Here is a 20,704-nt window from a genome sequence, read left to right as displayed (position 1 = left end):
GGGAGCGTTTGAAACGGGCCAAACCAGTTTGGGGGGGGTCACCGCTTAGCTCCTACCACCACTAACCCAGGCCCCCCACCACACCCCACACTCCCCAGAGAACGCCAGGAGGGACCCCCCCAGCAGAACCCAGTGCAGGGCAGGAGGTGCCAGGACCCTCCACACAGCCACTGCTGTCACATGTGGCCTGTTCTCAGCCGGGGGTGTCAGGAGGTCCCTTTGCTCCCCCCCAAGCCTCCACGACCACCCCTCTCAGGCCCATGGCTGGGGCAGCCCCTCAGCGAGGGAACTCCAGGCTGGAGTTTGCCTCCACCGCCCGACAAGCCCCGACACCTTCCCGTGTCCCCGCGGGGCAGGGAGGGCCAGGGCTGATCCTCCAGGAGTGGGGACCTGCCCGCACCTTGCTGTCACCTGGGGCTCCAAGGCCTGGCCAGGGAGAGAGGCTCCCTGTGGCTCCTGCAATCCCCATGATCCCTGTGTCAACCCGTGGCCACAGCTCAGCCACCACCAGAGAAACAAACCCTCCGGCGTTGTGCTGCCGGCCCTGTCCCAAGCAGACACCATCAGCTGGCCCCAAACTGTCTCCAGCACCAGAGGGGATGGGACTGCTGGCACCAGGTCCCTCCCAGCACCAGCCCTGGATTTGGTTGGTGCCCACTCTGATGGTGGTGGCTTTTGGAGCTCTCCCGGCTGGGAAGCTGCTGGAAAAGCTGTGCCTAAGGCCAGGCTGGTTTTGGGATAGGACTGGTGGCCCGGGGGCCGTGGGGCCACCCGCTCTGCCCAGCCACAGAGCAGCTCCCAGCGCAGCGGGCACAGCCCTCACCCACAACAAAGCGTTCCCAAAGTGCTGCAAAAAAAGCAGGGAGCAGGGCAAGCAGAGGGGAGAAACAACTCCTGCCTGCCAGGATGGTCCCTTCCCAACAGAGCCTGAGGCCACAGGTACCAAATTTGGGACAACAAGCCCCCGGCTGTGGCTGTTTGCTGATGGCACATGGGTGGCTGAGCCCTCACCTCAAACTCAGGATGCTCGGGGTGAGCCTGGGGGATGCAAATGCAGAATGAAACACCTGGAGGGAAACTCCAAGACTATTTCAGGGAGGAGCCCAGGGGATTTGAGACATGGGACCTGGCTGAGGAGCAGGAGCCCATAGTGGGTGGCACACAACAGAACCCTTGAGACATCCACCACAAGCAGACACAGGTGAAGGGGAAGCACCAGCACAGGGCTGGGACAGCGGTGGGCAGGGACAAGTGTGCCAGGACATGCAGGAGCACAGGGAACCAGCGCAGCCCCCCCTGGAGCTGGGTGGAGCCCAGGTGTGGGGCGGAGGCTCAGCAAGCCCGGGCGTGTGGCGGGGCATCAAACAGGGTGCTGCCTCCTCCTCCTCCCTGCATGGAAACAGCACGGAACGCTGCTGCCCGCTCCCACCACAGAGAGGGGACCCTCGGGGACCAGGCCACAAAGGCCAACCTGGCTCCCATGCCCGGCATCCCTGTCCAGCTGTGGGGGTGAAGGAGAAGAGGGAAATCTCAGCCAAGACATTGATTTTAATTTTTTAAGAATAAAAAAAAGACCAAACCAAACAGACAAAAACTTCCTGAAAACAGCTTCCTACCTCATAATTTCACAGAAATTAGCTTGGAAATGTCATCTGCCCGTACCTGCTCCAGGCTCTGCCTGTCCCCCCCAGCCCAGCCCCCCCCCGGCACGTGCAGTGCCAGCCTCAGGGCTCTGCCCCCCACCCACAGCATGTCCCGAGTGCCAGACCCCCCTTCCCTTCATGGGTCCTGGAAGGGGAACAGGAGGGTTTGGGCAGCCCCAGTGGGTTCTTAGCCCCTCCTCAAAGCTCAGCTCCCCAGCCTGACACCGGGACAAGATACTGGGTATTTTAGTGAGGGGCAACACAGGAAAGGGGCTGCAAAGGGATCCTGGATGCCACAATTCCACCTCCGGTATCCCCAGCCTGGCACAGACCCCCAGGACCCACTGGCACGAAGGAGTTATGAATTCATTGCTGACTAAATGAGACCCTTGAGAACCAAACCACCACCACCCCACCCGCTCCCCCTTCCCAGGAAAACCGCGGCAGGCGTTGCGTGGCCCCCGTGGTGGCACGGTGGCCGTGGTGGTGGGGGACAGGCAGGTGCCAGGGGTCGGGCGCTAGTCCTTGGAGGGCTTCTTGCTGCGGGTGTTCCACATGCCACGCTTGGAGTGGTAGTAGTGGTAAAAGTTCCTGAGGCGCAAGCGCTCCACCTCCAGCCCGCTCTGGAGCACCCTGCGGATGGAGGGAAAGGGCTCAGGGCAAGGAGGGGTGGACAAGGGTCAGGGATGGAGGGAGAGGCCTCCCTGCAGATGGAGGAAAGAGGGATGGGGCTCAAGGGATGGAGGGATAAAGGGACAGGGCTCAGGGGATGGAGGAAGGGAAGGGATGGGGCTCAAGAGATGGATGGACAGAGGGACAAAGCTCCTGATGGATGGACAAATGGACGTGGCCTTCCCAAAGGAAAGTTTTCCCCTTCGCTGCCCCAACATCCAGCCCCCAGCCAGCTTGATGGATGTGCCCAAATCCATGTGGCTGACCGTGCTCCTGGGGGTTTACAGGCTGCAGGATCCCCGGCTCACCTGTCCAGGAGCTCCCAATCCTCCCCGCCCCAGCGGTCCCGGAACTCCTCCGTGTTCATCCCTCCCACGCGGTCAAAGTCCGACTTGTAGATGCCGAAGAGGCCGAAGCCGTTCACCTCCCAGTAGCCTGGAGCAGGGGGAGCAATGAGGTGAGGGGTGGGGGGACCCCCAAATGCCCATCTCATCCCCTCTGTGCTCTCCCCACCACCTGGGACACATGAGGATTCCCCATCCTAACCCCCAGCACGGGTCCATCCCCATCTGTGCCACCTCCTGCAGAGGTGCACCAGGTGACGGCCTGGTTTTGGGGTGTTCCCAGCTGGAAAGAGGTCCCTGCTCACCGTTGGGCTCCCGGGGGGAGCTGCCACAGCTCAGCCTCATGACGATGGGAGCGTAGGCCAGCTTCCCTTCCACGCAGTGCTTCCGGATGCTGTCCAGGATGTTGGCAGGGAAATGGATGTGCAGGTCGCACAGGAACACGATGCTGTGCTCGTCCTGGGAGGGGACAGACATGGGTCAGGGGAATCAGAGAGGAAGAGCCCCAGGAGAGAAGCCACAGCCAGAGCTGGTCCCTGTCCCCACTCACCTCCACCATATCCACACCGGCCTGGAGCCCGGCAGAGCGTTCAAAATTCCCCGTGCGCCGCAGGTATTGGAACCTGGGGAGACAGGACAGGGCAGGTAGGACTGGGGACAGACAGGGACACAGCCAGGAGGGGACACCGCATGGGGAAAGATGCCTTCTCAGGAAGGCCCAGGTGCTACAGCTCAAGATGAGGGTCCCTGCATAATGTCAAGTTTCTGCACCCCCAAATCCACATGGAAAAGTAGTTTAATCTCCCAAAAAGGAGGAGGGAGGGGCAGCGAGGCAGGGACTGTGCAAGTGGGGAAGGAGCAGCAGGTTGTCCCAGAGCACCTGTCCCACCTCAGGGAGCCCCCCAGACCCCAAAGCTGCAGGCTGGGAGTTACCGGGGCAGCCGGGCGTCCCGCAGGGCCTTCTCCACATCCATGTCCTCACTGTCAAAGTCCACCAGGATGACGTTGAAGTTGGCGTCCCCCGTGGCCCCGTAGAGGCTGGCCATGTCCGAGATGAACTGCTGCACCCAGCGGGCCTGGTTCTTCACTGCCAGAAACACATCCCTCAGGCTCACAGGGGGGACCCACAGCACCTCCCCCAGCCAAACCAACCTCCTCTGAGGGGAGGAGATACCCTCATCCCACTGGAGGATGCCGAGGGAGCAGCACAGATCTCAGAGAGCCGCATCCTGCTGTCACCTACCTGGCACCACGAAGTGCACCATGACGTCCTGCCTCCAGCTGAGCCGCAGCGGCCGGCATAGGACAGATTTTCCATAGAGGATGCTCCAGGCACTGGGCTGGGGCTCAGTGGCCCCCAGGGCCAGCCCGTCAGGGTTGGCCTCGGTGCTGTCGTCCTGCTTGCCCTGGTGCAGGAGGACGTAGACATACTCGGAGAGCCGCACCGTGCGCTGGCCCCGCTCTGCCAGCTCCAGCTCCAGCAGGTACCGGTTCCCCCGTGCCGTGTCCCGCCGCTTCTCCACGTTGATGATCCTCAGGAGGGTGTAGATCCTGCCGGGAAAAGAGAAGCCTTGAAATCGCCATCATCCTGAGCTCTGCTTCCCACGATCCAGGACTCAACCCCCTGAATTCCCACCGGCATCCCACTCCCTGCGTACCCCCCATTCTTCTCGTTGAGCCTCTCCATGTATTGGGCCACCACGTCCACCACCTCGCTCTCGCTCAGCTGCAGGTTTCCCGACACGTTGCAGCGCAGGTCGTTCCAGTCGGAGCGCAGCAGCTCGAAGTCCACGGAGCTGACGCTGAACGTCCGCTGCCAGTTGATGGAGTCCTCCAGCCAGCCCTGCTGCAGCTCCCCCGCCTCGTAGGAATAGTCCGACACCTCTTCCTCCTCATCCTCCTCCTCCTCCTGGCCCTTCCCCTCCTCCTGCTGTGACGCCGTGGTTTCTGACACCTTCAGAAAGGACGTCACCCTCGTCCCCTCGGAGCGGGCGACCTCGGACGAGTTGTAGTCGGCAGTGGCTGCTGTCCTGTCTGGAGCAGGGGTCGTGTCCTCGTGGCTGAAGAGTCCCTCGGTCCCCAGGGCGAGGAGGCCGGGCAGCACCCGCTGCTTGGGTGGCCGGTCCCACCTCCTGCCGCTCTTCCGCCTGGCAGGGTCCCTCTCCTTGGAGATGTTGCTCAGGAGCCAGGGGCCGCGGCGGCCGGGGACGGCCCGGAGCTTGCTGGGGGCGATGGGGTGCTTCTGCGGGGTCCTGGAGCGGAGGTGGACTCTCTTCACAGGCTTTGGATACAGGAAAATGCCGGGGAAGGCCAGCTCCTGGGCCGGGGCTTTGCGCTTCCCGGGCTGCAGCCGGGTCACGTAGACCTTCTCCTGGGTTTTCCGGGGCTTCTTGTCTTTGCTGGGAGCTGCTGGCCTGCCGGGACCCGGCGTTTTGGCTTTGCCACCAAAGATGGGCACGGAGAGGTGCGGCTGGAGGCCCGGCTGCTTTGGAGACGCCGGCAGCCCCAGCTCATCCTCCTCGCCCTCGTCCTGGGGCAGCCAATGGAGCGCCCGGGCCGGGCCCCGCTCCAGCGCGGGATCCCCCCGGAGAGCGGCCGGGGGGCTGTACGTGCCCCACGTCCCCAGCTGCCCGGGGGTGCCCGCCTCGGCCTGCGCCCGGCCCCGCTTCCGGCGGAAGCCGTAATAGTCCAGGTCATCTCCGTAATCCCCGGTGAGCGGTGCGGGATCCTTCCCTTTGGCTCTGGGTGCCGGCCCAAAGCTCTGCTCCTTGGCCTCAGGAGGGGCGTCTGTGGGCTCAGGGCTGTCTGCTCCTTCCTCTTCCTCCTCCTCATCCTCCAGGAAATCTAGGCAGCGAAGGCAGAGATTAATACCCTGAGGCCAAGACGAGGAGGCAGAGCCTGATCCCAGCAGGAGGAACCTGTGAGTGGCTGAGGTGAGGGAGCAGAGCTGGGGCACCAGGGGATACCCACACAGGGATACCCACAGAGGGCTGGCAGCTCCAGTTGCTGCCATTTATCCCCCATCTCAAATCTTAGCACCAATCCCACTCCATCCAGGAGCAGACCCCACCTGCCAGGGCTTTGCCAAGCTTCAAATTGACCAAGGCAGGCTCTGAACAGCCTCTGGTTCCCCAGGAGCACCCCTAGGCTCCATGGACATCCCCAGACTCCACATTGGTCTGGTTCCTGCTGCCCACTGCCAAGACCAACCTAAGAGGTGTTGGAGGGACGGCAAATCCCAGTCCAGTGTCCTGCTTCCCACAACCCCACACCGCCCTGTTGTCATGCCAAGCAGAACGCTTGGAGGGGTGCTCCGAGGGATGCTGCTTGGCACAGCCCAGCCCTCCTGCAGCCTCTGGCACTGCTGGAGTCATCCCAACGAGCCACAGCTCCGAGGGGATGAGCTGCCAGCAGCGAGGATGCCGGGAGCTCGGCCCCGTGCCCAGCGGTGCCGGTGACTCACTGTCAGGGCCAAGGAAGAGAAACGCTCGCTGCCGCGGATCCTCCTCCTCCTCATCCATCTTCATGTACTTGTAGAACCCAAACCTGGGGGTGGGAGAGGGAGGGTGAGGGCCCGGGAGAAGGGAGGTGCGAGTGGATGTGTGCGGGGAGGTTCCCAAATGCAGGAGCACTGCCAGCCCTCAAGCTGCTGCATGCCTGGGAGATGGGGAGAGAGCCAGCCTGGGGTGGCCCTTCCATGGGGGACAGGGACACGTGGCTGAGGCTGCATCACTTCAGCACTGCTGACATCAGCCCCCTCTGCGCAGCACCCCAGAATCCCAGCCCCCAGTACCTACTTCTCCAGGTAGAGGGGGGATTCCCTGTAGAAGCACTTGTTCTCTGTCTCCATGTGAGTGAGGCGTGTGAAATCGTTGGGATACACGAACGAGAGGTAGACCTGGCGGGTAAATGGTGCCATGTCACCCCGAGGAGCTGGGGACCCGAGGCCACCACCAACACCAAAGTGACCCCCAGCACCTTAGACACAGCGATTTAACCCCAGCCCTCTCAGGCTGAGCCGTGCAAGCTCAGCCCAACCCTCCAGCAAGGGATGCTTCTTGCTGGATTTTACCCGGGGAACATCCCTGCCCAGGGCTCTGCCATGCCCCCGTGGAGTCACTTACGAACTGCAGGCCCTGGTAGCGGGCGATGGGGAAATCCTTCACCACGTAGGTGGGGCTGTAGGCACAGGGCACCAGCACATTCTCCACGTGGGACGCCTCGATGGCAGGGGCTGCAGAGAAGCCCAAAGCATCCCAACATGTTCCCACAACCCCAGCAGAGATGCCTCCACTCAGAAGGGCAGAGGGTGGCAGGGAGGACCCAGGTGCCCACAGCAGCCTTTTTCCTCCTCCAAAGCCCACCAGGGATCAGCATGGATGCATCCTCAGGCACTTACTGAGGAAGAACGTGTCCCTGGGGTCAGCCTTGAGCATGTCGGCCCCATGCTCGTCCTGCTGGGCCTCCCAGAGGTGGCTCCCACTGTGGCTGGCCAAGGTCTGCGGGATGTGCTCCACGTGGTTCATCTTCAGGGATGATTCATCTGCGGGACAGGGCCAGGCTGAACACCCCCGGCCACACCAGGAGCATCCTCCAAGGGGCTTTTCCCAATCCCTCCTGCTGCTGGGGAAGGCAATGTTGGCCTCCCAGCCATCTCTGAGACCCTGTGACTAATCAGCCTAATGATTATTGCATCCACTAATGAGGATGAGAGCACAGCTGATCCTAGCCAGGCCTCCTGCTCTGATTACCACGGCTTCAAAAACGAGGGGATGCTCAGGGATGTAGCTCCTAAGGACAGAGGGGCTAAACCTTAGATGTCCTTCCTGCAACACGAGCTGGTTTGCCTCCTACCCAGGGATGAGGGTGGCACGTGTCACCCTTGGCCACCAACCAGCCCCCAGGCTCCCACAGGAGGTCACCCTGCTCCCATCACCTCGGCCATGTCCCAGGCTGCCTCCTATGGGTGCTCCCTTCCCTGCTACAGAGCCACAGGGAAGCAGAATCCCCCTTCCCAAGCCCCAAATTCTTCTTCTTGTGGCAGGGAAATGCTTCCCAAATGTGTCCCTGCAGCCGGCTGGGGTTAGGCTGAAGCCCCTGGAAAAGTCTAGAAGGAGGAAGGAAGGATGGAAAGAAGGAAGGAAGGAAGGAGCTCTGCCTGCTGTTGGCAGCCCCCAGCAGGGATGGGCTCCCCAAGGGTGACATGGCTTTGCCTCAGGGTGCTGCTGGGTCTGAGGGAGCTGGGAAGCAGGAAGGAGAAGCAGGAAGAGCCGGTACTGAGGGACAGGGATTTATCTGCACATCATCCATCTCATGGGCACCTGCATCAGCAGCACTGGCACCCCTCATCCCTCTTCTCCCCACAGATCCTGCCTGCTGCCTGCCCCCTCCTCCTTATCGACACCTCCCAGAGCAGGAATGATGGCTGCTCCCGCTCCGTGCGGAGCGCCAGGGCAGGACCCATCCATCAAGGCCTTTCCTGCTGCCAGGGCAGGGGCAGGAAGCAGAAGATCTATAGATTTAATTAAACCTTGTGCCATCCATCCCCACTTCCACGACAGCTCCTCGTAACTCAGGGCCAGGCCCTGGAGCCAGAGGGGTCTTGGCAGGCAGGATGAGGCTGGAGCACCAGCAGAGCTGTGCTTCCATGGTGTGCTAACTCCACATCCCATTTTTAGCAGCATCTCATCTTGCTCCCAGCATCACTCCTACCCACTGCAGCCCCTGCATCCCTCCTTACACCAGGCAGAAATCTAGTGGGGGGATTCAGAGGCTGAGATGTGCCCCCAGGACCCAATTTCCCAGGTTCTGCTTTCCTTCCCATCTCTCCCAGCACATGCAGCCCCTGGAGAGCCTGCTGGCTGTGGCTGCAGGAGGCACCTGGCCCTTACCTGTGTACAGGGAGATGTAGGAGGAGTCAATCACCTCAAACTTCAGGCTAGGGAGGAAAACTCGCCACTGGGAAAAAATAAAAGGAGATGGCGAATGAGCAGGGGGGTGGCAGGGGTCAGGATGCAGCTGCCCAACCCCAGCACCCCAGGATGGGCCGTCCCTGTACACACCTCCCAGAAACTTCCCTGCAGAAGAAGAGCAAGAGAGAGGGCTGATCCTGCCCCATTTCCTGCAGGGTTTGGGATTATCAGGGATTCCTGCAGGGTTAGAGAGGAAAAGGCTCCCGTGGGAAGGATAGAGACTCATGCTGGCTCCCTCTGGTACTGTCACAAGTCCTGTGACCAAAGGGCTCCTTTCCTCACTCCAGTGCTTTACAAAGAAGACTTTGCCTTGATTTAAGAGGGTCTCCAGAGCTGCCTGCCCTGATTTAACTCCAGCATTTTAAAAGCCAGTCTAGCCCTTGTCGGGACAAGCCCTTCAATGCCCCCGGGGTGAGGCACATCAGGGTCCTGCTTTTGTTGTGGATGTTGTTGTTGTTGTCTCTCCCTGCACAGCTGAGAGGTTTTTCTGAACGGCTGAAAGGCTTTGCTGCCTCCCTCCAGCAAAAACATCCCATCTCAGAAACATCTCCCCCATCTATTTATTTTCCCCACTATTTGTTTTCACCCAAAGAAATGCAGATCTTATCGGGATAGAGGGGATGGAGAGGAGGGAGGAGGGAGGCAGCCAGCGAAGAAGGGGTGCTGCCAGCCTCCCTGATGCTTTGTTGGCACCAGTTTGATTCCAGTGATTAATGAGTTCTTGGGAGAAAGGAAACCTTTGCTAACGAGCCAACATCTTCCCCTCAACCAGCCTGAGCCCCTGACACACACTCCAGGCTTTGCCAGGGCTGTGCTGCCAAGGCAGGCAAGTTCAGATTTGAAACCCATGGTAATTCCAAGGGGGAAAAAGAAGAAAACACCAAATTGCTCCATCGCCTCAGCCACCTCTCTCCCACTGCTGGGATGCAGTCAGCAAGGTGGGACCTGCCTGTCTGGGCTCTTCTTGCCTGTGAAAGTCCATAGCAGGACCTTCAGCTGCCCAAAGACCATCAGGAGGAAAGGAGAACAGCACTCCATGCATCCCAGTGCTGGAATGACCAGGGAAACGGTGACACTGACTTGTCCCCACTGGCAGCCATGGAGGGGGAAACCTGGCTTTTCTCCAGGATAAAGCCCTTGGGGGACACACATGGGAAAAGCCCTGGCTCTCTGGTCCTGGGAGGAGCCTGGCATGGGGGGTGGGCATTTACTCACCCCAACTTCCACGTGGTCCGAGCCCCGGTCATCCTGCTTGTGGAGCAGCTCAAAGTAGTAACGTCGGGAGGACATGAGGCTGCAGGGGAGGGGACACAGCGGTCAGAGCCCAGGGCCAGCCTGGGAAAGCCTCCCTGTCCTGCCCACGGGTGGGTAAAACCTTCCTGAGGCAAGGAGATGGCGAGCTGAGGAGGGCGCCTGCTCCTCCATCCCACTGCTGAGGGCTTTTGCGACATCCCTGTCCCCACCTCGTCACCTGCCCTTTCAAACCATGGATCCGGGGTCCATCCCAGCCCCAGGTGCCTTTATAGAAAGGACCGTGGCCCAGGGAGGTCAGAGGCAGCAAATCCAGGACTCCACCCCCACGAGATGGTCCCCACGGAGACACTCACCGCAGGGGCTTGGAGACCTGGGAGCTGAACTTGGTGAACTCTCCCGGCGCCGTCCACTCCGTGCCCAGCTGGGAAGGAAGGAGGAGCGTGAGAGCAGCAGGACACCACACCAAAGCCCACCAGCTTCCCATTACAGGAATTAACCCCAAGAAAATCTGGGAATAAGTATTAAATCTCCTGGTCTTTGGCAGCTCCAACCAAGAAAGGGACCAAGGGGCTCCTCTGGAAGCCAAGCCAGGCCTGGCCAGGGATGGGAGCAGGCTGAAACAGCCTGGCATTCCCAAAGGAGCAGAGAGGCAGGAGAGCTGCCCCCAGCACAGCCACAGCTGCATCCTTCCCCCTGGAGCAGAGGTACTGCCATACCTTGCCCACAAATGCAGCCAGTCGGGAATTGGAGGGACTGTCATCAGAGCTGAGCCAGAACTCTGAATTGTCGTCCGATGCCACGGAAAACTGGAAATCCCCTGCAGAGAGACACGGAGAGGGTCACCACGAGGGACACAGGGACTGTGGAGGCATGAGTTCAGTCCTGCTGCCTCATGGTGAGATGGGGAACAGGGATGGGGCCACCCCAGACCTCATGTCATGGCTCTGTCCTGCATGGGATCAGGGCTTTGCTTCCCTTCAAAGCCACAGGAAAAAGGGGCTTTGCTCCAGAAGGACCCTCCTGCCCAGGAGTCTGGATTTGGGGACCATCTCCAAAAGCCTTTCTGTCCTCCTGTGGCCAGGAAGGGGAAGGGCACAGCGTCTCCACATTGCTGCGTGGGGGAAAAGACCACACTCCATCACTCACCATCCTTGAAGGGATGGATGTAGCCAAAAATCCTCAGCCCATAGTTCTTCCACTTGGGAGACACAGCCAGCTTCTTCACCGTGGTGCGGGTCTGCCGAGGAGACGGGCGTGGATCACCTCCTCCACGTTACCCACAGAGGGTACCCATCACCACCCACCTCTCCTCCAGCTGGGAATCACCTCCCTAAGCCAAGCCCTGCAAGCCAAGGCCCTGAGCAGCAGTGGAGACCCAGGGAGGGACAGGTGGACCCTCCCACCAACTCCTGAGCACCGGTCCTGGGACTCACGTGGGGGAAGAGCGGGAAGTGGAGGTTCTTCCTCAGGTGCCTCACGGCCCCGCCACACCAGTCCTCGAAGACGTGCAGGTTTGCCTTCCCTTTGTACTGTGGGAGAAGGGAGGGAGCTGAGTGGGGCTCCTCCTCCTCCTCCATCCCCTCCCAGGCTGCTGCCCGCACCCACCTGCTCGTTCCAGGGCAAGGCCTGCTTGGTCAGGTTGAGTTTGGGGTGGGTGCTGGCTCGGTTGGAACGCTGGCCTCTGGAAAACCAGCCATCCATGTCCTGCCCGTCGCTCTGTGGAGGCACAGAGGGAGAGGTGGCATGGGTGAGCAGGGCCAGCACATCCTGTGCTCGCGGGATGTCTCTGCATCCCTGGCACAGGCTGCCCAGAGAAGCTGTGGCTGTCCCACCCCTGGGAAAGTTCAATGCCAGGTTGGAAAGGGCTCGGAGCAACCTGGGCTAGCGGAAGGTTTCCTTGCCCATGGCAGGGGCTGCAACTGGATGGGCTTTAAGATCCCTTCCAACCCAAACCATTGCAGGATTCCACGATCTGAACACCTCATTTTGAGCCTTGCCAAACCAAGGTGAAAGATTTCACGGCTCACGGCAAAGGAAAGCAGGAGGAGGCACAAAAATACTGGCAAGGTGTCCCAGGCAGCAGTTTCAAAATGTTCCAGCTAAACTTGTTTCCCTTCCTTTGCCAAAACTGCTCCAAAACAGTGAGTTTTCTGTTCATACAAAATGTTTGGCCAGTCTTGGGGACTGCTGGAATTTTGGGCTCTCTCTCAAAAAGCACAGAGGTGATCTCTACATCCTGAACAAAGGCAGCAGGATGCCTCTCCACTCTCCGTCTTCCTTTAAAGGGGATTAGGTTAATCCCATTGCTTGTATCTCGGTAAATTAGGGATTAAGTGAGCATTTACCTGCCTCCAGCTTGCTGATGGGTGACAAGGAAGAGCCAGGCACTTCTGGGGCCCCTCCAGAGCATTCCCCTCCTCCTCAGCTTCCCCACAGCATCATCTCCCTCTTCCTCCACCCCATAGGGCAGGCACAGCACTGTCACCACAGCACAGCCCGTTTGGGCGCACAGTGCCAGGGAAACAATTAGCAAACTGCCTAAACAAACTAATTAGAGCCCTGGAGGAGGGAGCAGTGCCCTTGGAAGACCTCGTGAGGGAGGGTTTTGTGCCAGGCTCACTGGAAGTATTCTCCCTCCTGCCAGGAAAAGCCAGGATGCAATTCCTGCTGTGACCTCTGTCCTTACCAGCCTGTGCCTCCTCTGGGTACCTGAGGTTCCTCCTTTGTCCATCTGTCCCTTATTTCTGAGGAGTGACCCACTGTTGGGATAGGGCAGGGAATACCCCGTGGCTCCCCCTTCCTGCCATCCCACCTGGCTGCCCTGCTGTGAGCCCTCCTGGTGACAACAGGTTGGACAGGGACAGCAGGGCCTTCAACAGGGCCTTGGAGACCTGCTGGACAGGGGACAGCAGGGTGTCCTCGAGGCGACAATTCCAAGTGCCTCCTGCTTGGAGGCTCCACCTGGGGTGTAGTGGTTCTCCACTCCAGGACAGAGCAGGACACACAAGAGCAGCTGGCTTTGCACAGAAAAACAGGAATTGCAGAGCAGATGAAGCTGGGCCCTTCCCAGGGAAGCTGTGACAGGGCACATGGAGCACAGTGTGGGATATTGGGGGGATTATCCCACACAGCTTCAATGGGATACGAGAGGGTTTATCCACTGTGAGGGCTGCTGGGCTGAACCAGAGGTTCTGATGTATCCCCCAAATCCTTGGATCCCCTCTCTGGACAAGACTTGGAGCACTCTGCTCTGAGAGCAGCGACCACCACAGGCCCCTTCCCGCCCCGTTACCATCGGATCTTCCTCGCGGCTCTCGCTGGAATCCTCGGCTTTCCTGCGCCGCGCCACCGCCGGCCGCCTCCCGGCATCCGTCACCTCCCCCGGCCTCTCTCCATCTGCCAGGGGAGCACAGGGGGTCACACCACAGCCCCCCACCCCAGCACCTCTTCTGGGAACACCCCTCTCCCCGGCACCGGGAAGGGGAGGTGCTGGCACTGGGGGACAGGGACACGGAAAGGAGGGTGACACGGGGGGACCCTGGCTGCAATTTCCCTCATTCCATTTGCACTGAGCAGCTTTGCAGCAGCTCATCAGCAGCAGGTTTAATTACACTCCCCACAGCTCCCAGCCCTTTATGCAGGAGATGCTGGGAGAAGCTGTTGGGGTCTTGCACCCCTTCCATCTTCAGGGATGCATCCCTGCTTCCTGCCCCTCCAAATCCCAGCTCTCCCAGAGCTCTGCCAATAGCACACTAGCCCCAAACTCTCCCAGATATCATCCCCTCAAACCACGTCCCTCTTCAAAATCACTCACATCAAAACCTTGCTCCCAGACCCATCAGCTCAGTTACTGGGCTGAGTTAATTATCCCCAACTTTTGACTCCCCTCTGCAGCTCCATTTCCTTGGGCAGGGAATTTTCAACTACTCCCACTTCCTCTAAAAGAACAGTGCAGACTTGGAAAATGTTACTTTGTGGGGGGACATCCTCTTTTTCTGCCATCCCCAAAACCCAGGGGGATCCACAGTTCAATCCAGAGTCAAGGGAAGCTCAAGGCACTGCTTGGAGAGGTGGGTGTCCAAGAGCCACCTCCACAAACACCTGTGGCTCCCCAAAAACCAGCCACCCCCACGTGGCAATGAGGGTGCGCCGAGCAGCGACCCCCCACCATGGGACTTGCAGGAAAGGGGTCACAGACCCACTCCCAAGGGTGCTGAAAGACATCCCAGTCCCTCCACACCCTCCTTCCCACCACCAGCTAGTCCTGGGGGCTCCCACTCCCCAAAATGGGAGAACCTCGGGGACTGCCAAAGCGAGGGAGGGGCTCAGGGTGCCTGGAGCCCCCTGCCACACGCCTCCCCACCATTGGTATTCCAGCGGCCGCGCAGCCGGCGTCTCCTTGGAGATGGCAGCACAAATCCCATCCCCACGGCAGGGACAGGAAATTAAGCTCTAAAGCCCCTTCTGCTCTCGGCCATTCTTCAGCCCCTGGCAGCCCCAGCTCGCTCCTGGCAGCTCCCCAGGTTGTTCCCTCCCCTCATTCCCGCAGCCATCCCTCTTCCCTGGGCAGGAGGGTGATGGGGAGCGGGACGGGAGCCAGCACAGCACACATGGACAGCGGCATTCCCACCATTCCCACCGCGCTGATCCGAGCATCCAGCACGGCCACGAGGAGCTCAGCGCTCCCAGAGGACCTGCCCAGGGCTGGGAGGTGGGAGTGGCTCTGTGGTACCCGCTCAGGGAATTCTCTCCCAGCCTTGGAGGAGATAAACCTGCCTCCTGTGGGATCCTGTGGGATTTGCCACGCACAAAATTCCCCGCATGGCAACCTGAGCCAGCAGCATCCCTGCAGCATCCACAGGGATGCTGGATAGGCCATCCAGCTTCACTCTCCTCCGTGTCAGGGCTGTGAATTGGTGAGAGATTATTTGAATAAAGTGGGTAAAAAACAGGAATTAATCCAAGATGGGCAGGCTCATCCTTGGAGCTCTCAGGTCCCAAAGCCACGAGCCCCCTGCTTGCTCCCCATCCCTTCTGAGGGGCTCCCACATCCAGGGAGGGACAAAAGCACCAACAACGCTCCAGAAAAGACTTCTGGGCTTCCATGCAATTCCCTGGCAACTTAAATTTTGTAAAGTGACTTCTGGTCAGGCTGTGGGGACTTGGGATCCAGTGCCGTGGGGATAAAGGGTGGGGATGGGCAGTGTCTTGTGCCAATGAGCATCACTGCTCCCAAAAATCCAGAGTTCCTTTGGTCCCAGCCACAGCCCTGTGGGAGGAGCAGTTCAGAGGTAGGAGAAGAGGAGGAGGAAGGATTCCAGCTCCTCCCAGCATCCCACTGGGATGCAGAGCAGCACTGCTGTGTCCATTCCCTCTCTCAAGGACCAGAGAGGGCAGGACAGGGAGAGGGAAGGTCTGAGGACAAGCAGGGACCACTGTGTGGGATGGGGATGCTCAGGGAAGGGATGGAAGCACTAAAAGCTCTTCCCTGGAGCGACGCTGATGCTTTGGGAGCAGCGAGGAGGGGGCAGGAAGCACAAACCATGGCACAAAGCAGCCTCCAGACAGGGAGCCAGGATCCTCATCCTGGGGAGGAGGCCAGGGATGAGAGTGACCCAGGCAGGGCACGGAGCGATGCCTCCCATGGGAGAAGCGCATCCCTTTATCCCAGCCCTGTAACTCTGCTCTCACAGAGAGCCTTTCACATCCCTCCTCCTGCCCAGCTCCAAACACAGCCCTTTTCTTCCAGGCCGGGGTTTCTCCTGGCCCTTTTCCAAGCCCTGCAATGTGGAGGGGGGGAGGTGACATTTAAACCCCGACTCAGCTGCAGCAGAGGTGGTGGCGGTGCCTTCCTTAAACCCACAGGTTCCATTCCCAAATTTTCCCCCTCGGAGCAGGAGCATCCCTGCAGGTGCCTCCTAACGAGGTGTTAAGTAATTATAATTAGCCAGAAAGGAATCAATATCACAAATCCCACGGGGAACAGATATCCCAGCCACAACCCCTGGACAGAGGAGGGTGGCACGGGCTGGGTGACAGCTGGTGGCACCACTGGGGCCGAGGGGAATGGGGTTTGTGACCACCATGGGGGCACGGGACCAGTCTCTGGACACCCCAGCCCTGCCTCCCTCGGGCACTGCTGCCTGCTGGCACCTGTCACTGCCTTGCCGAGGGAACTGAAGGAGCGAGGGGGATTTTTGCTGCCTCCTCCATTCCTTTGCTGCTGTTTTCCCCCACTCCGTGGCAGCCCTCTCAGCTGGAGCCATGGAAATCGATGCGGAATCGCTGTGGCTGGCGATGGAGCTGCCATAAGACCACTCCAGCTGACAAACACCCACCAGGAGAGGCAGCTCCGACACCTCCATGCTCACAATCAGCATCTGAAATCCCTCCTGGGGATTGGACAGCTCCCAGACCTCCCCCATTTCCCTCGCTGTGCATCCAATGCCCCTCAGTCCCACCTGCTCCAGCATCAAAGAGAGCTGGAGCAGCCCCCACGAGACCCTGCTCCATCCCAACAGGGATGATGCTCAACCCACAGCCCTCAGCACAAAGATTTGGCTTCCTGGGATGCGGCCTCTGGAGAAGATCACCGTGAAATGCTGGGAATTTTAGGGTGCATTTCACCCCAGAAACGTTCCAGCCTCTGAAGTCCACATTGCCTGTGGGGTCACCATCCCAGATCCAGCTTCCCAGCCTCTTCCAGCAGCTGGCTCCCACCTGGCTCCTCACCCAGCCAAAATCCCTGTGTCCTGCCAGTGCCGAGGCCACTGACACCCCAGGGGGCTGCTCAGCCCTTCCCAAGGAGCAGCTCTGGAGAGCCCCAGCTGCAGGCACAGGGAAGGGACAGAGGGGAGATCCACAGCAGTACTGGGAGGGATAAAGATTTCAAACACCAATGCAAAGAGCTCCTGGTGCTTGGGAAAAGCCATCCCTCACCTCCCCTGGCTTCCCAGGGACAGTTTTGGGGACCCTCTGGGTGCCAAGGGGGCTGGGTCACAGCCAGGCTGGGGGCAGGTGCCACTCTGGGGTGGCTCAAAGCCACTCGTGCCTCTGAAGAGCCACATTTTTGCCCTTGAAAAACCCAAACCAGGCAGTTGCCAAATTTTTCCCATTGGGCACCTCAGAGGAGCAGGGAATGGAGCCTGGGGCAGTCTGGGAAGGGATTCCCATGTGGAAAAAGGAGCTCAGTGACACCCAAACCGGCCCATTCCTCCAGCTCCAAACTTTGCTTTCAGCAGCAGGGATGGGACTTTCCCTGGCACTGGGACCCCACGTGGGTCCATCCAGGGAAACCAGCCTTGCCCAGCAGGGATAGGAGAATGGGGTGATGCCAGCAGAAGAAAAAGCAGCTCCCAGCCCAGTCTCAAATCCCACTGCCCTTCATCTTCAAAGGGCTCTCCTCATCCCCTTCCCTCCCTGCATCCCCGACAAAAAGGATGAGCCCCACAGGAGGCTGCAGCATCCCAGGCTCCCAATTCAGATCAAAGGATCTGCAGAGATGGATCCCAGAAGGGACACATTATCCCAAACCTTCTCCCTCCTGCTCTCCCCAAAGACTGGTCCCTGGGGGGAGAGCAGCCAAGGACAGGACACAGAGCACCCATCCCACCACTGCCTCGGGATCAGGGAGTTTGGGAGCCCTCTGGACCATGGCACAGGGGTGCCCCAGGCCTTGCCATGTGCAGCAGGCAGACAGAGCCCCATTTCATCCCTGAACTGCCTTTAGCACCCATGAGCACCCATTCCATGCTCCCCCAATCCCCCAAAACCTCACTCCATGCTAAATCCCAAACCCCACAGCCCTACAGCGAGCCCCTTTAGGGCTTTATTAACATTTTTTCCCAGTTCTTTTTTCCCTTTTCATCCTTTCCCTTCCCACCTGGCGCATCCCCGTTTCCAGCTGGGAGAGCACCGCAATGGCCTCATTATTTCCAGTGAGGAATCCGTGTGTTCAATTAGGCAGAGAAGGGTAATTATCTACTTGGAGAAGATGAGGAAGAGGAGGGGGTGTTTTATCAGGGACCAGCACAGCTCCCAGCCCAGCCCCTGGATGCTCCAAGGGCAAAGGGACACAGGGAGCCCTGGGATAATCCCACTGTGCTCCCAACCCCACCTGGCTGGGTCTTCCCCACTTTACAGCCCCCAAAACTACCTAAAAGCCTCATGACCTGCACCTGCAGCCTCCAGAGCGTCCAGCTGCTCACTGACATCCTGTTTAATGAGTAATTAACCTATTTTCTTGTTAATTAACCGGGCAGCACCCTTGGCACAGACAGACAGGTCCTCGCTCACGGTGGCCAAATCCAGAAATCATCTCCAAACTCCTTTTGGTGCACAGACCCTTGGGGTGATGCTTTTCCCCCAGACCCTTGCAACAAGTCTTTTCCTTAACACAGTTTATTTCCTATGATCTATTGGTTTTTTTTTTCGTTTGTTTTGGGGTTTTTTTTTCCACTCCATTCCATCTAAAACACTCCCTGCCTCTCCCACTCTGGCAGCAGCTGGATGAGGGTCCATCTGTGCATGGCCAAACCCTTCCCTGCCTTCCACCCAACCTCATTCCACCACCTCGCGTCCAAAAAGGCCCGGTGGGACCTAAACTCTGCCTTTCCCACACCTTCACCCGGGCTTTAGGTGCCCACTGGAAAATCCCAGTGCAAGGAGCATCCCAGCTGGATCCAGCTTCCCCTGGAGAATCTCCCACCTCTCCACACCTCAGCCAGGGAAGGTGCCCGTGTTCCCCACGGCAAGGGGCAACATTTCCCCCACCAAATGTACTTTCCCATGTCTCTTCCCACCTCCCACCTCCACCAAAGCCCAGCTCCCCTCATTCCCAGTTTGCAGCCATTGCACCCCCTCCTTTCCACAGAAAAACCTCTGCCTTCCCCCCGGAGCATCCCGAGGAGCCAGCTGGGATGCAGGAGGGCTCAGCACCTGGGAACATCCCTCCCTGTGCATCCTCCCCGCAGGAAGACACGGCTCACCCCCCCAACACCCGCGGGGACCCCGATGATATTCCCAGGGATGGGGACAGAGATCCCAAGCCGTTTTTCCCCTGCCCGAGGCCAGACATGGCCGTCCCGAACACCGGGACAGCGGCGGGGCCAGGGGGAAGCGCCTCGGGATGATGGTGGGAACACAGGGAAAACCCCCCCGGGAACACCGGGCAGACCCTGCGGCTTTCCCAGCACGGAGGATCCCGCAGGGAACCGGCAGCCCCCGGCGCCCCCGCCCCAGCAGCCTCATTTCCTGTCTCGCTCATTCGCGTTACCCCGATTTTACCGTAAGGCCCAAAAATTTGCAGGATCATGCTGCTGCTCCGCTCGGAAACTTTGGGTTTTCCAGCCGAGAGGCTTTGCCAACCTCCGGCACCGCTCCGACCCCCTCGGGAAAGCCTTTCCCTCCCTCCACGGGTGCTGAATCCCGACCCCTCCTCATTTTTTAGGACAAAACGCGCTGGGCGAGGTCGGTCCCAGCGAGAACGCCACGGCTCGAGTTTCACCCGGCAAATATTCCGAGTGGCTTTGTGTGTCCCCGGGCAACCCAGGGAAATCTGCCACGGGAAAACCGGGAGCGACTGGACACGAACCGAGCCTCAGGGCACCTGTCCCTCCGGAGCATCCCGCAATCCATCCCAGCCGCTATCCGAGGGAGGGAGGGAGAAGAAAGGAATTTTGTTTTCTTTACAGTAGAGAAGTACAGGCTGAGAAAGTGTTGGGATGGGGAGGGTTGGGAAAGGATGAGAACGTTGGGAAGGGATGGGAAAGAAGAGATTGTCCCTTCCAGCAGCGGCGAGCGCCTATAAATGGCCTCTTTGTCATCTCAGCCAAGGTAGCGGGTGGAAAAATGAGGACGGAGCGGCTCCAGGGGGGCGATGAACGCCCCGGCCGGTTTGGGGACCCTCCTGGGTGTCCCCTCCTGCCGACGGTCCGACGCCGGGGCGGGGAGCCCACGGAGGGGTCCCGCTCGCGCCAAACCCACGCGGGTGACGCGGGACAGAACCCAGCGCTGAAAAAGGGGGGGGGCTCCGGGTCCGCAGCGTGGCGGGGGGACCCTCAAACCCCTCGGGGACCCCCAAACCCCAGGTGCTCTGAGAGCACAGTGCGGGGGAGAGCCCCGGCACACCCTGGGGATCCCCAAACCCCAGATGCTTCGGTACCCCGGAGTGGCGGAGGAGACCCACCACCCATTAAAGACCCCCGAAGGCCCCCGGGGCCCCGCTCCGAGCGCCGCCGGGGACACCCCCCCGCCCCGTTACCTTTGCCGTAGGCGAAGGGAAGGCGCAGGGCGCGGCCCTGGCGCACCAGGCTGATGTGCAGGTAGGTGAACCAGGCGGCCGAGGTGAGCAGCGCCAGCAGCAGCAGCAGCTTCAGCTGCTTCCGGAGCTTCTTCACCGGGAGCCGCGGCATCCTGCCGCCCGCATCGCCGCCGCCGCCGCCACCACCGCCGCCGCCGGGCTAACCCCGGCCCATGGGGCCCCCCGCCCGTCCAGCCCGCGCGCTCCGGGCCGGCCGCGGGGCGGCTGCGGCTCGTGGGGCCGGGGCTCGGTGCGGGGCTCGGCGGCCCCGGGCCCGCCGGTGCATCGCCCCCCCGCGCCGCGCCCGCGGGGGGAATGAATGAGCGGGCGCTGCGCGTGGCCACGCCCCCTCCGGGGAGCGACGGCCCCGCCAGCCAATCGCAGCGCGCCCGCCGCGGGCTCTCCGCCAATGGGCGCGCCTCGGGGGCGGGGCCTGCCGAGGCGCCGCGCGTCTCCATGCCAACGGTCCGGCATCCCCGCGGGGCGCCGCGGGCGCGGCCATGCGGGGCGCGGGGGGGA

General features: G+C 60.4%; 1 protein-coding gene across 1 annotated transcript; it reads right to left on the bottom strand.

The window, feature by feature from the left end:
* Positions 1-1,528: 1,528 nt before the first annotated feature.
* B4GALNT4 (beta-1,4-N-acetyl-galactosaminyltransferase 4) lies at positions 1,529-20,361 on the bottom strand. Its single transcript, XM_021555994.2, has 20 exons — positions 20,147-20,361; positions 13,178-13,281; positions 11,491-11,601; positions 11,319-11,414; positions 11,032-11,122; positions 10,602-10,702; positions 10,239-10,306; positions 9,847-9,925; positions 8,551-8,617; positions 7,059-7,202; positions 6,784-6,893; positions 6,457-6,557; positions 6,123-6,205; positions 4,318-5,503; positions 3,903-4,210; positions 3,593-3,746; positions 3,210-3,282; positions 2,965-3,118; positions 2,624-2,750; positions 1,529-2,276 (listed from the first exon to the last, which is right to left on the bottom strand). The coding sequence occupies exons 1-20, from the start codon at positions 20,295-20,297 to the stop codon at positions 2,162-2,164; spliced, it is 3,423 nt and encodes a 1,140-aa protein (XP_021411669.2). The 5' UTR covers positions 20,298-20,361; the 3' UTR covers positions 1,529-2,161.
* Positions 20,362-20,704: the final 343 nt, after the last annotated feature.

This window comes from Lonchura striata, chromosome 6 (genome assembly GCF_046129695.1).
Source record: "Lonchura striata isolate bLonStr1 chromosome 6, bLonStr1.mat, whole genome shotgun sequence".
Classification (NCBI taxonomy): Eukaryota; Metazoa; Chordata; class Aves; order Passeriformes; family Estrildidae; genus Lonchura; species Lonchura striata.
Note: the sequence above shows the minus strand (reverse complement) of the source record. Positions and strands in the feature narration are given on the sequence as shown.

Excerpts from the sequence above, each read along its gene's own strand:
- B4GALNT4 (XM_021555994.2), bottom strand. The coding sequence starts at position 20,297 with ATGCCGCGGCTCCCGGTGAAGAAGCTCCGGAAGCAGCTGAAGCTGCTG. Across the intron at positions 11,415-11,490 it reads CCTTGCCCTGGAACGAGCAG|TACAAAGGGAAGGCAAACCT; the intron begins GTGGGTGCGGGC and ends CTTCTCCCACAG. Across the intron at positions 4,211-4,317 it reads CTCAACGAGAAGAATGGGGG|GATCTACACCCTCCTGAGGA; the intron begins GTACGCAGGGAG and ends TTTTCCCGGCAG.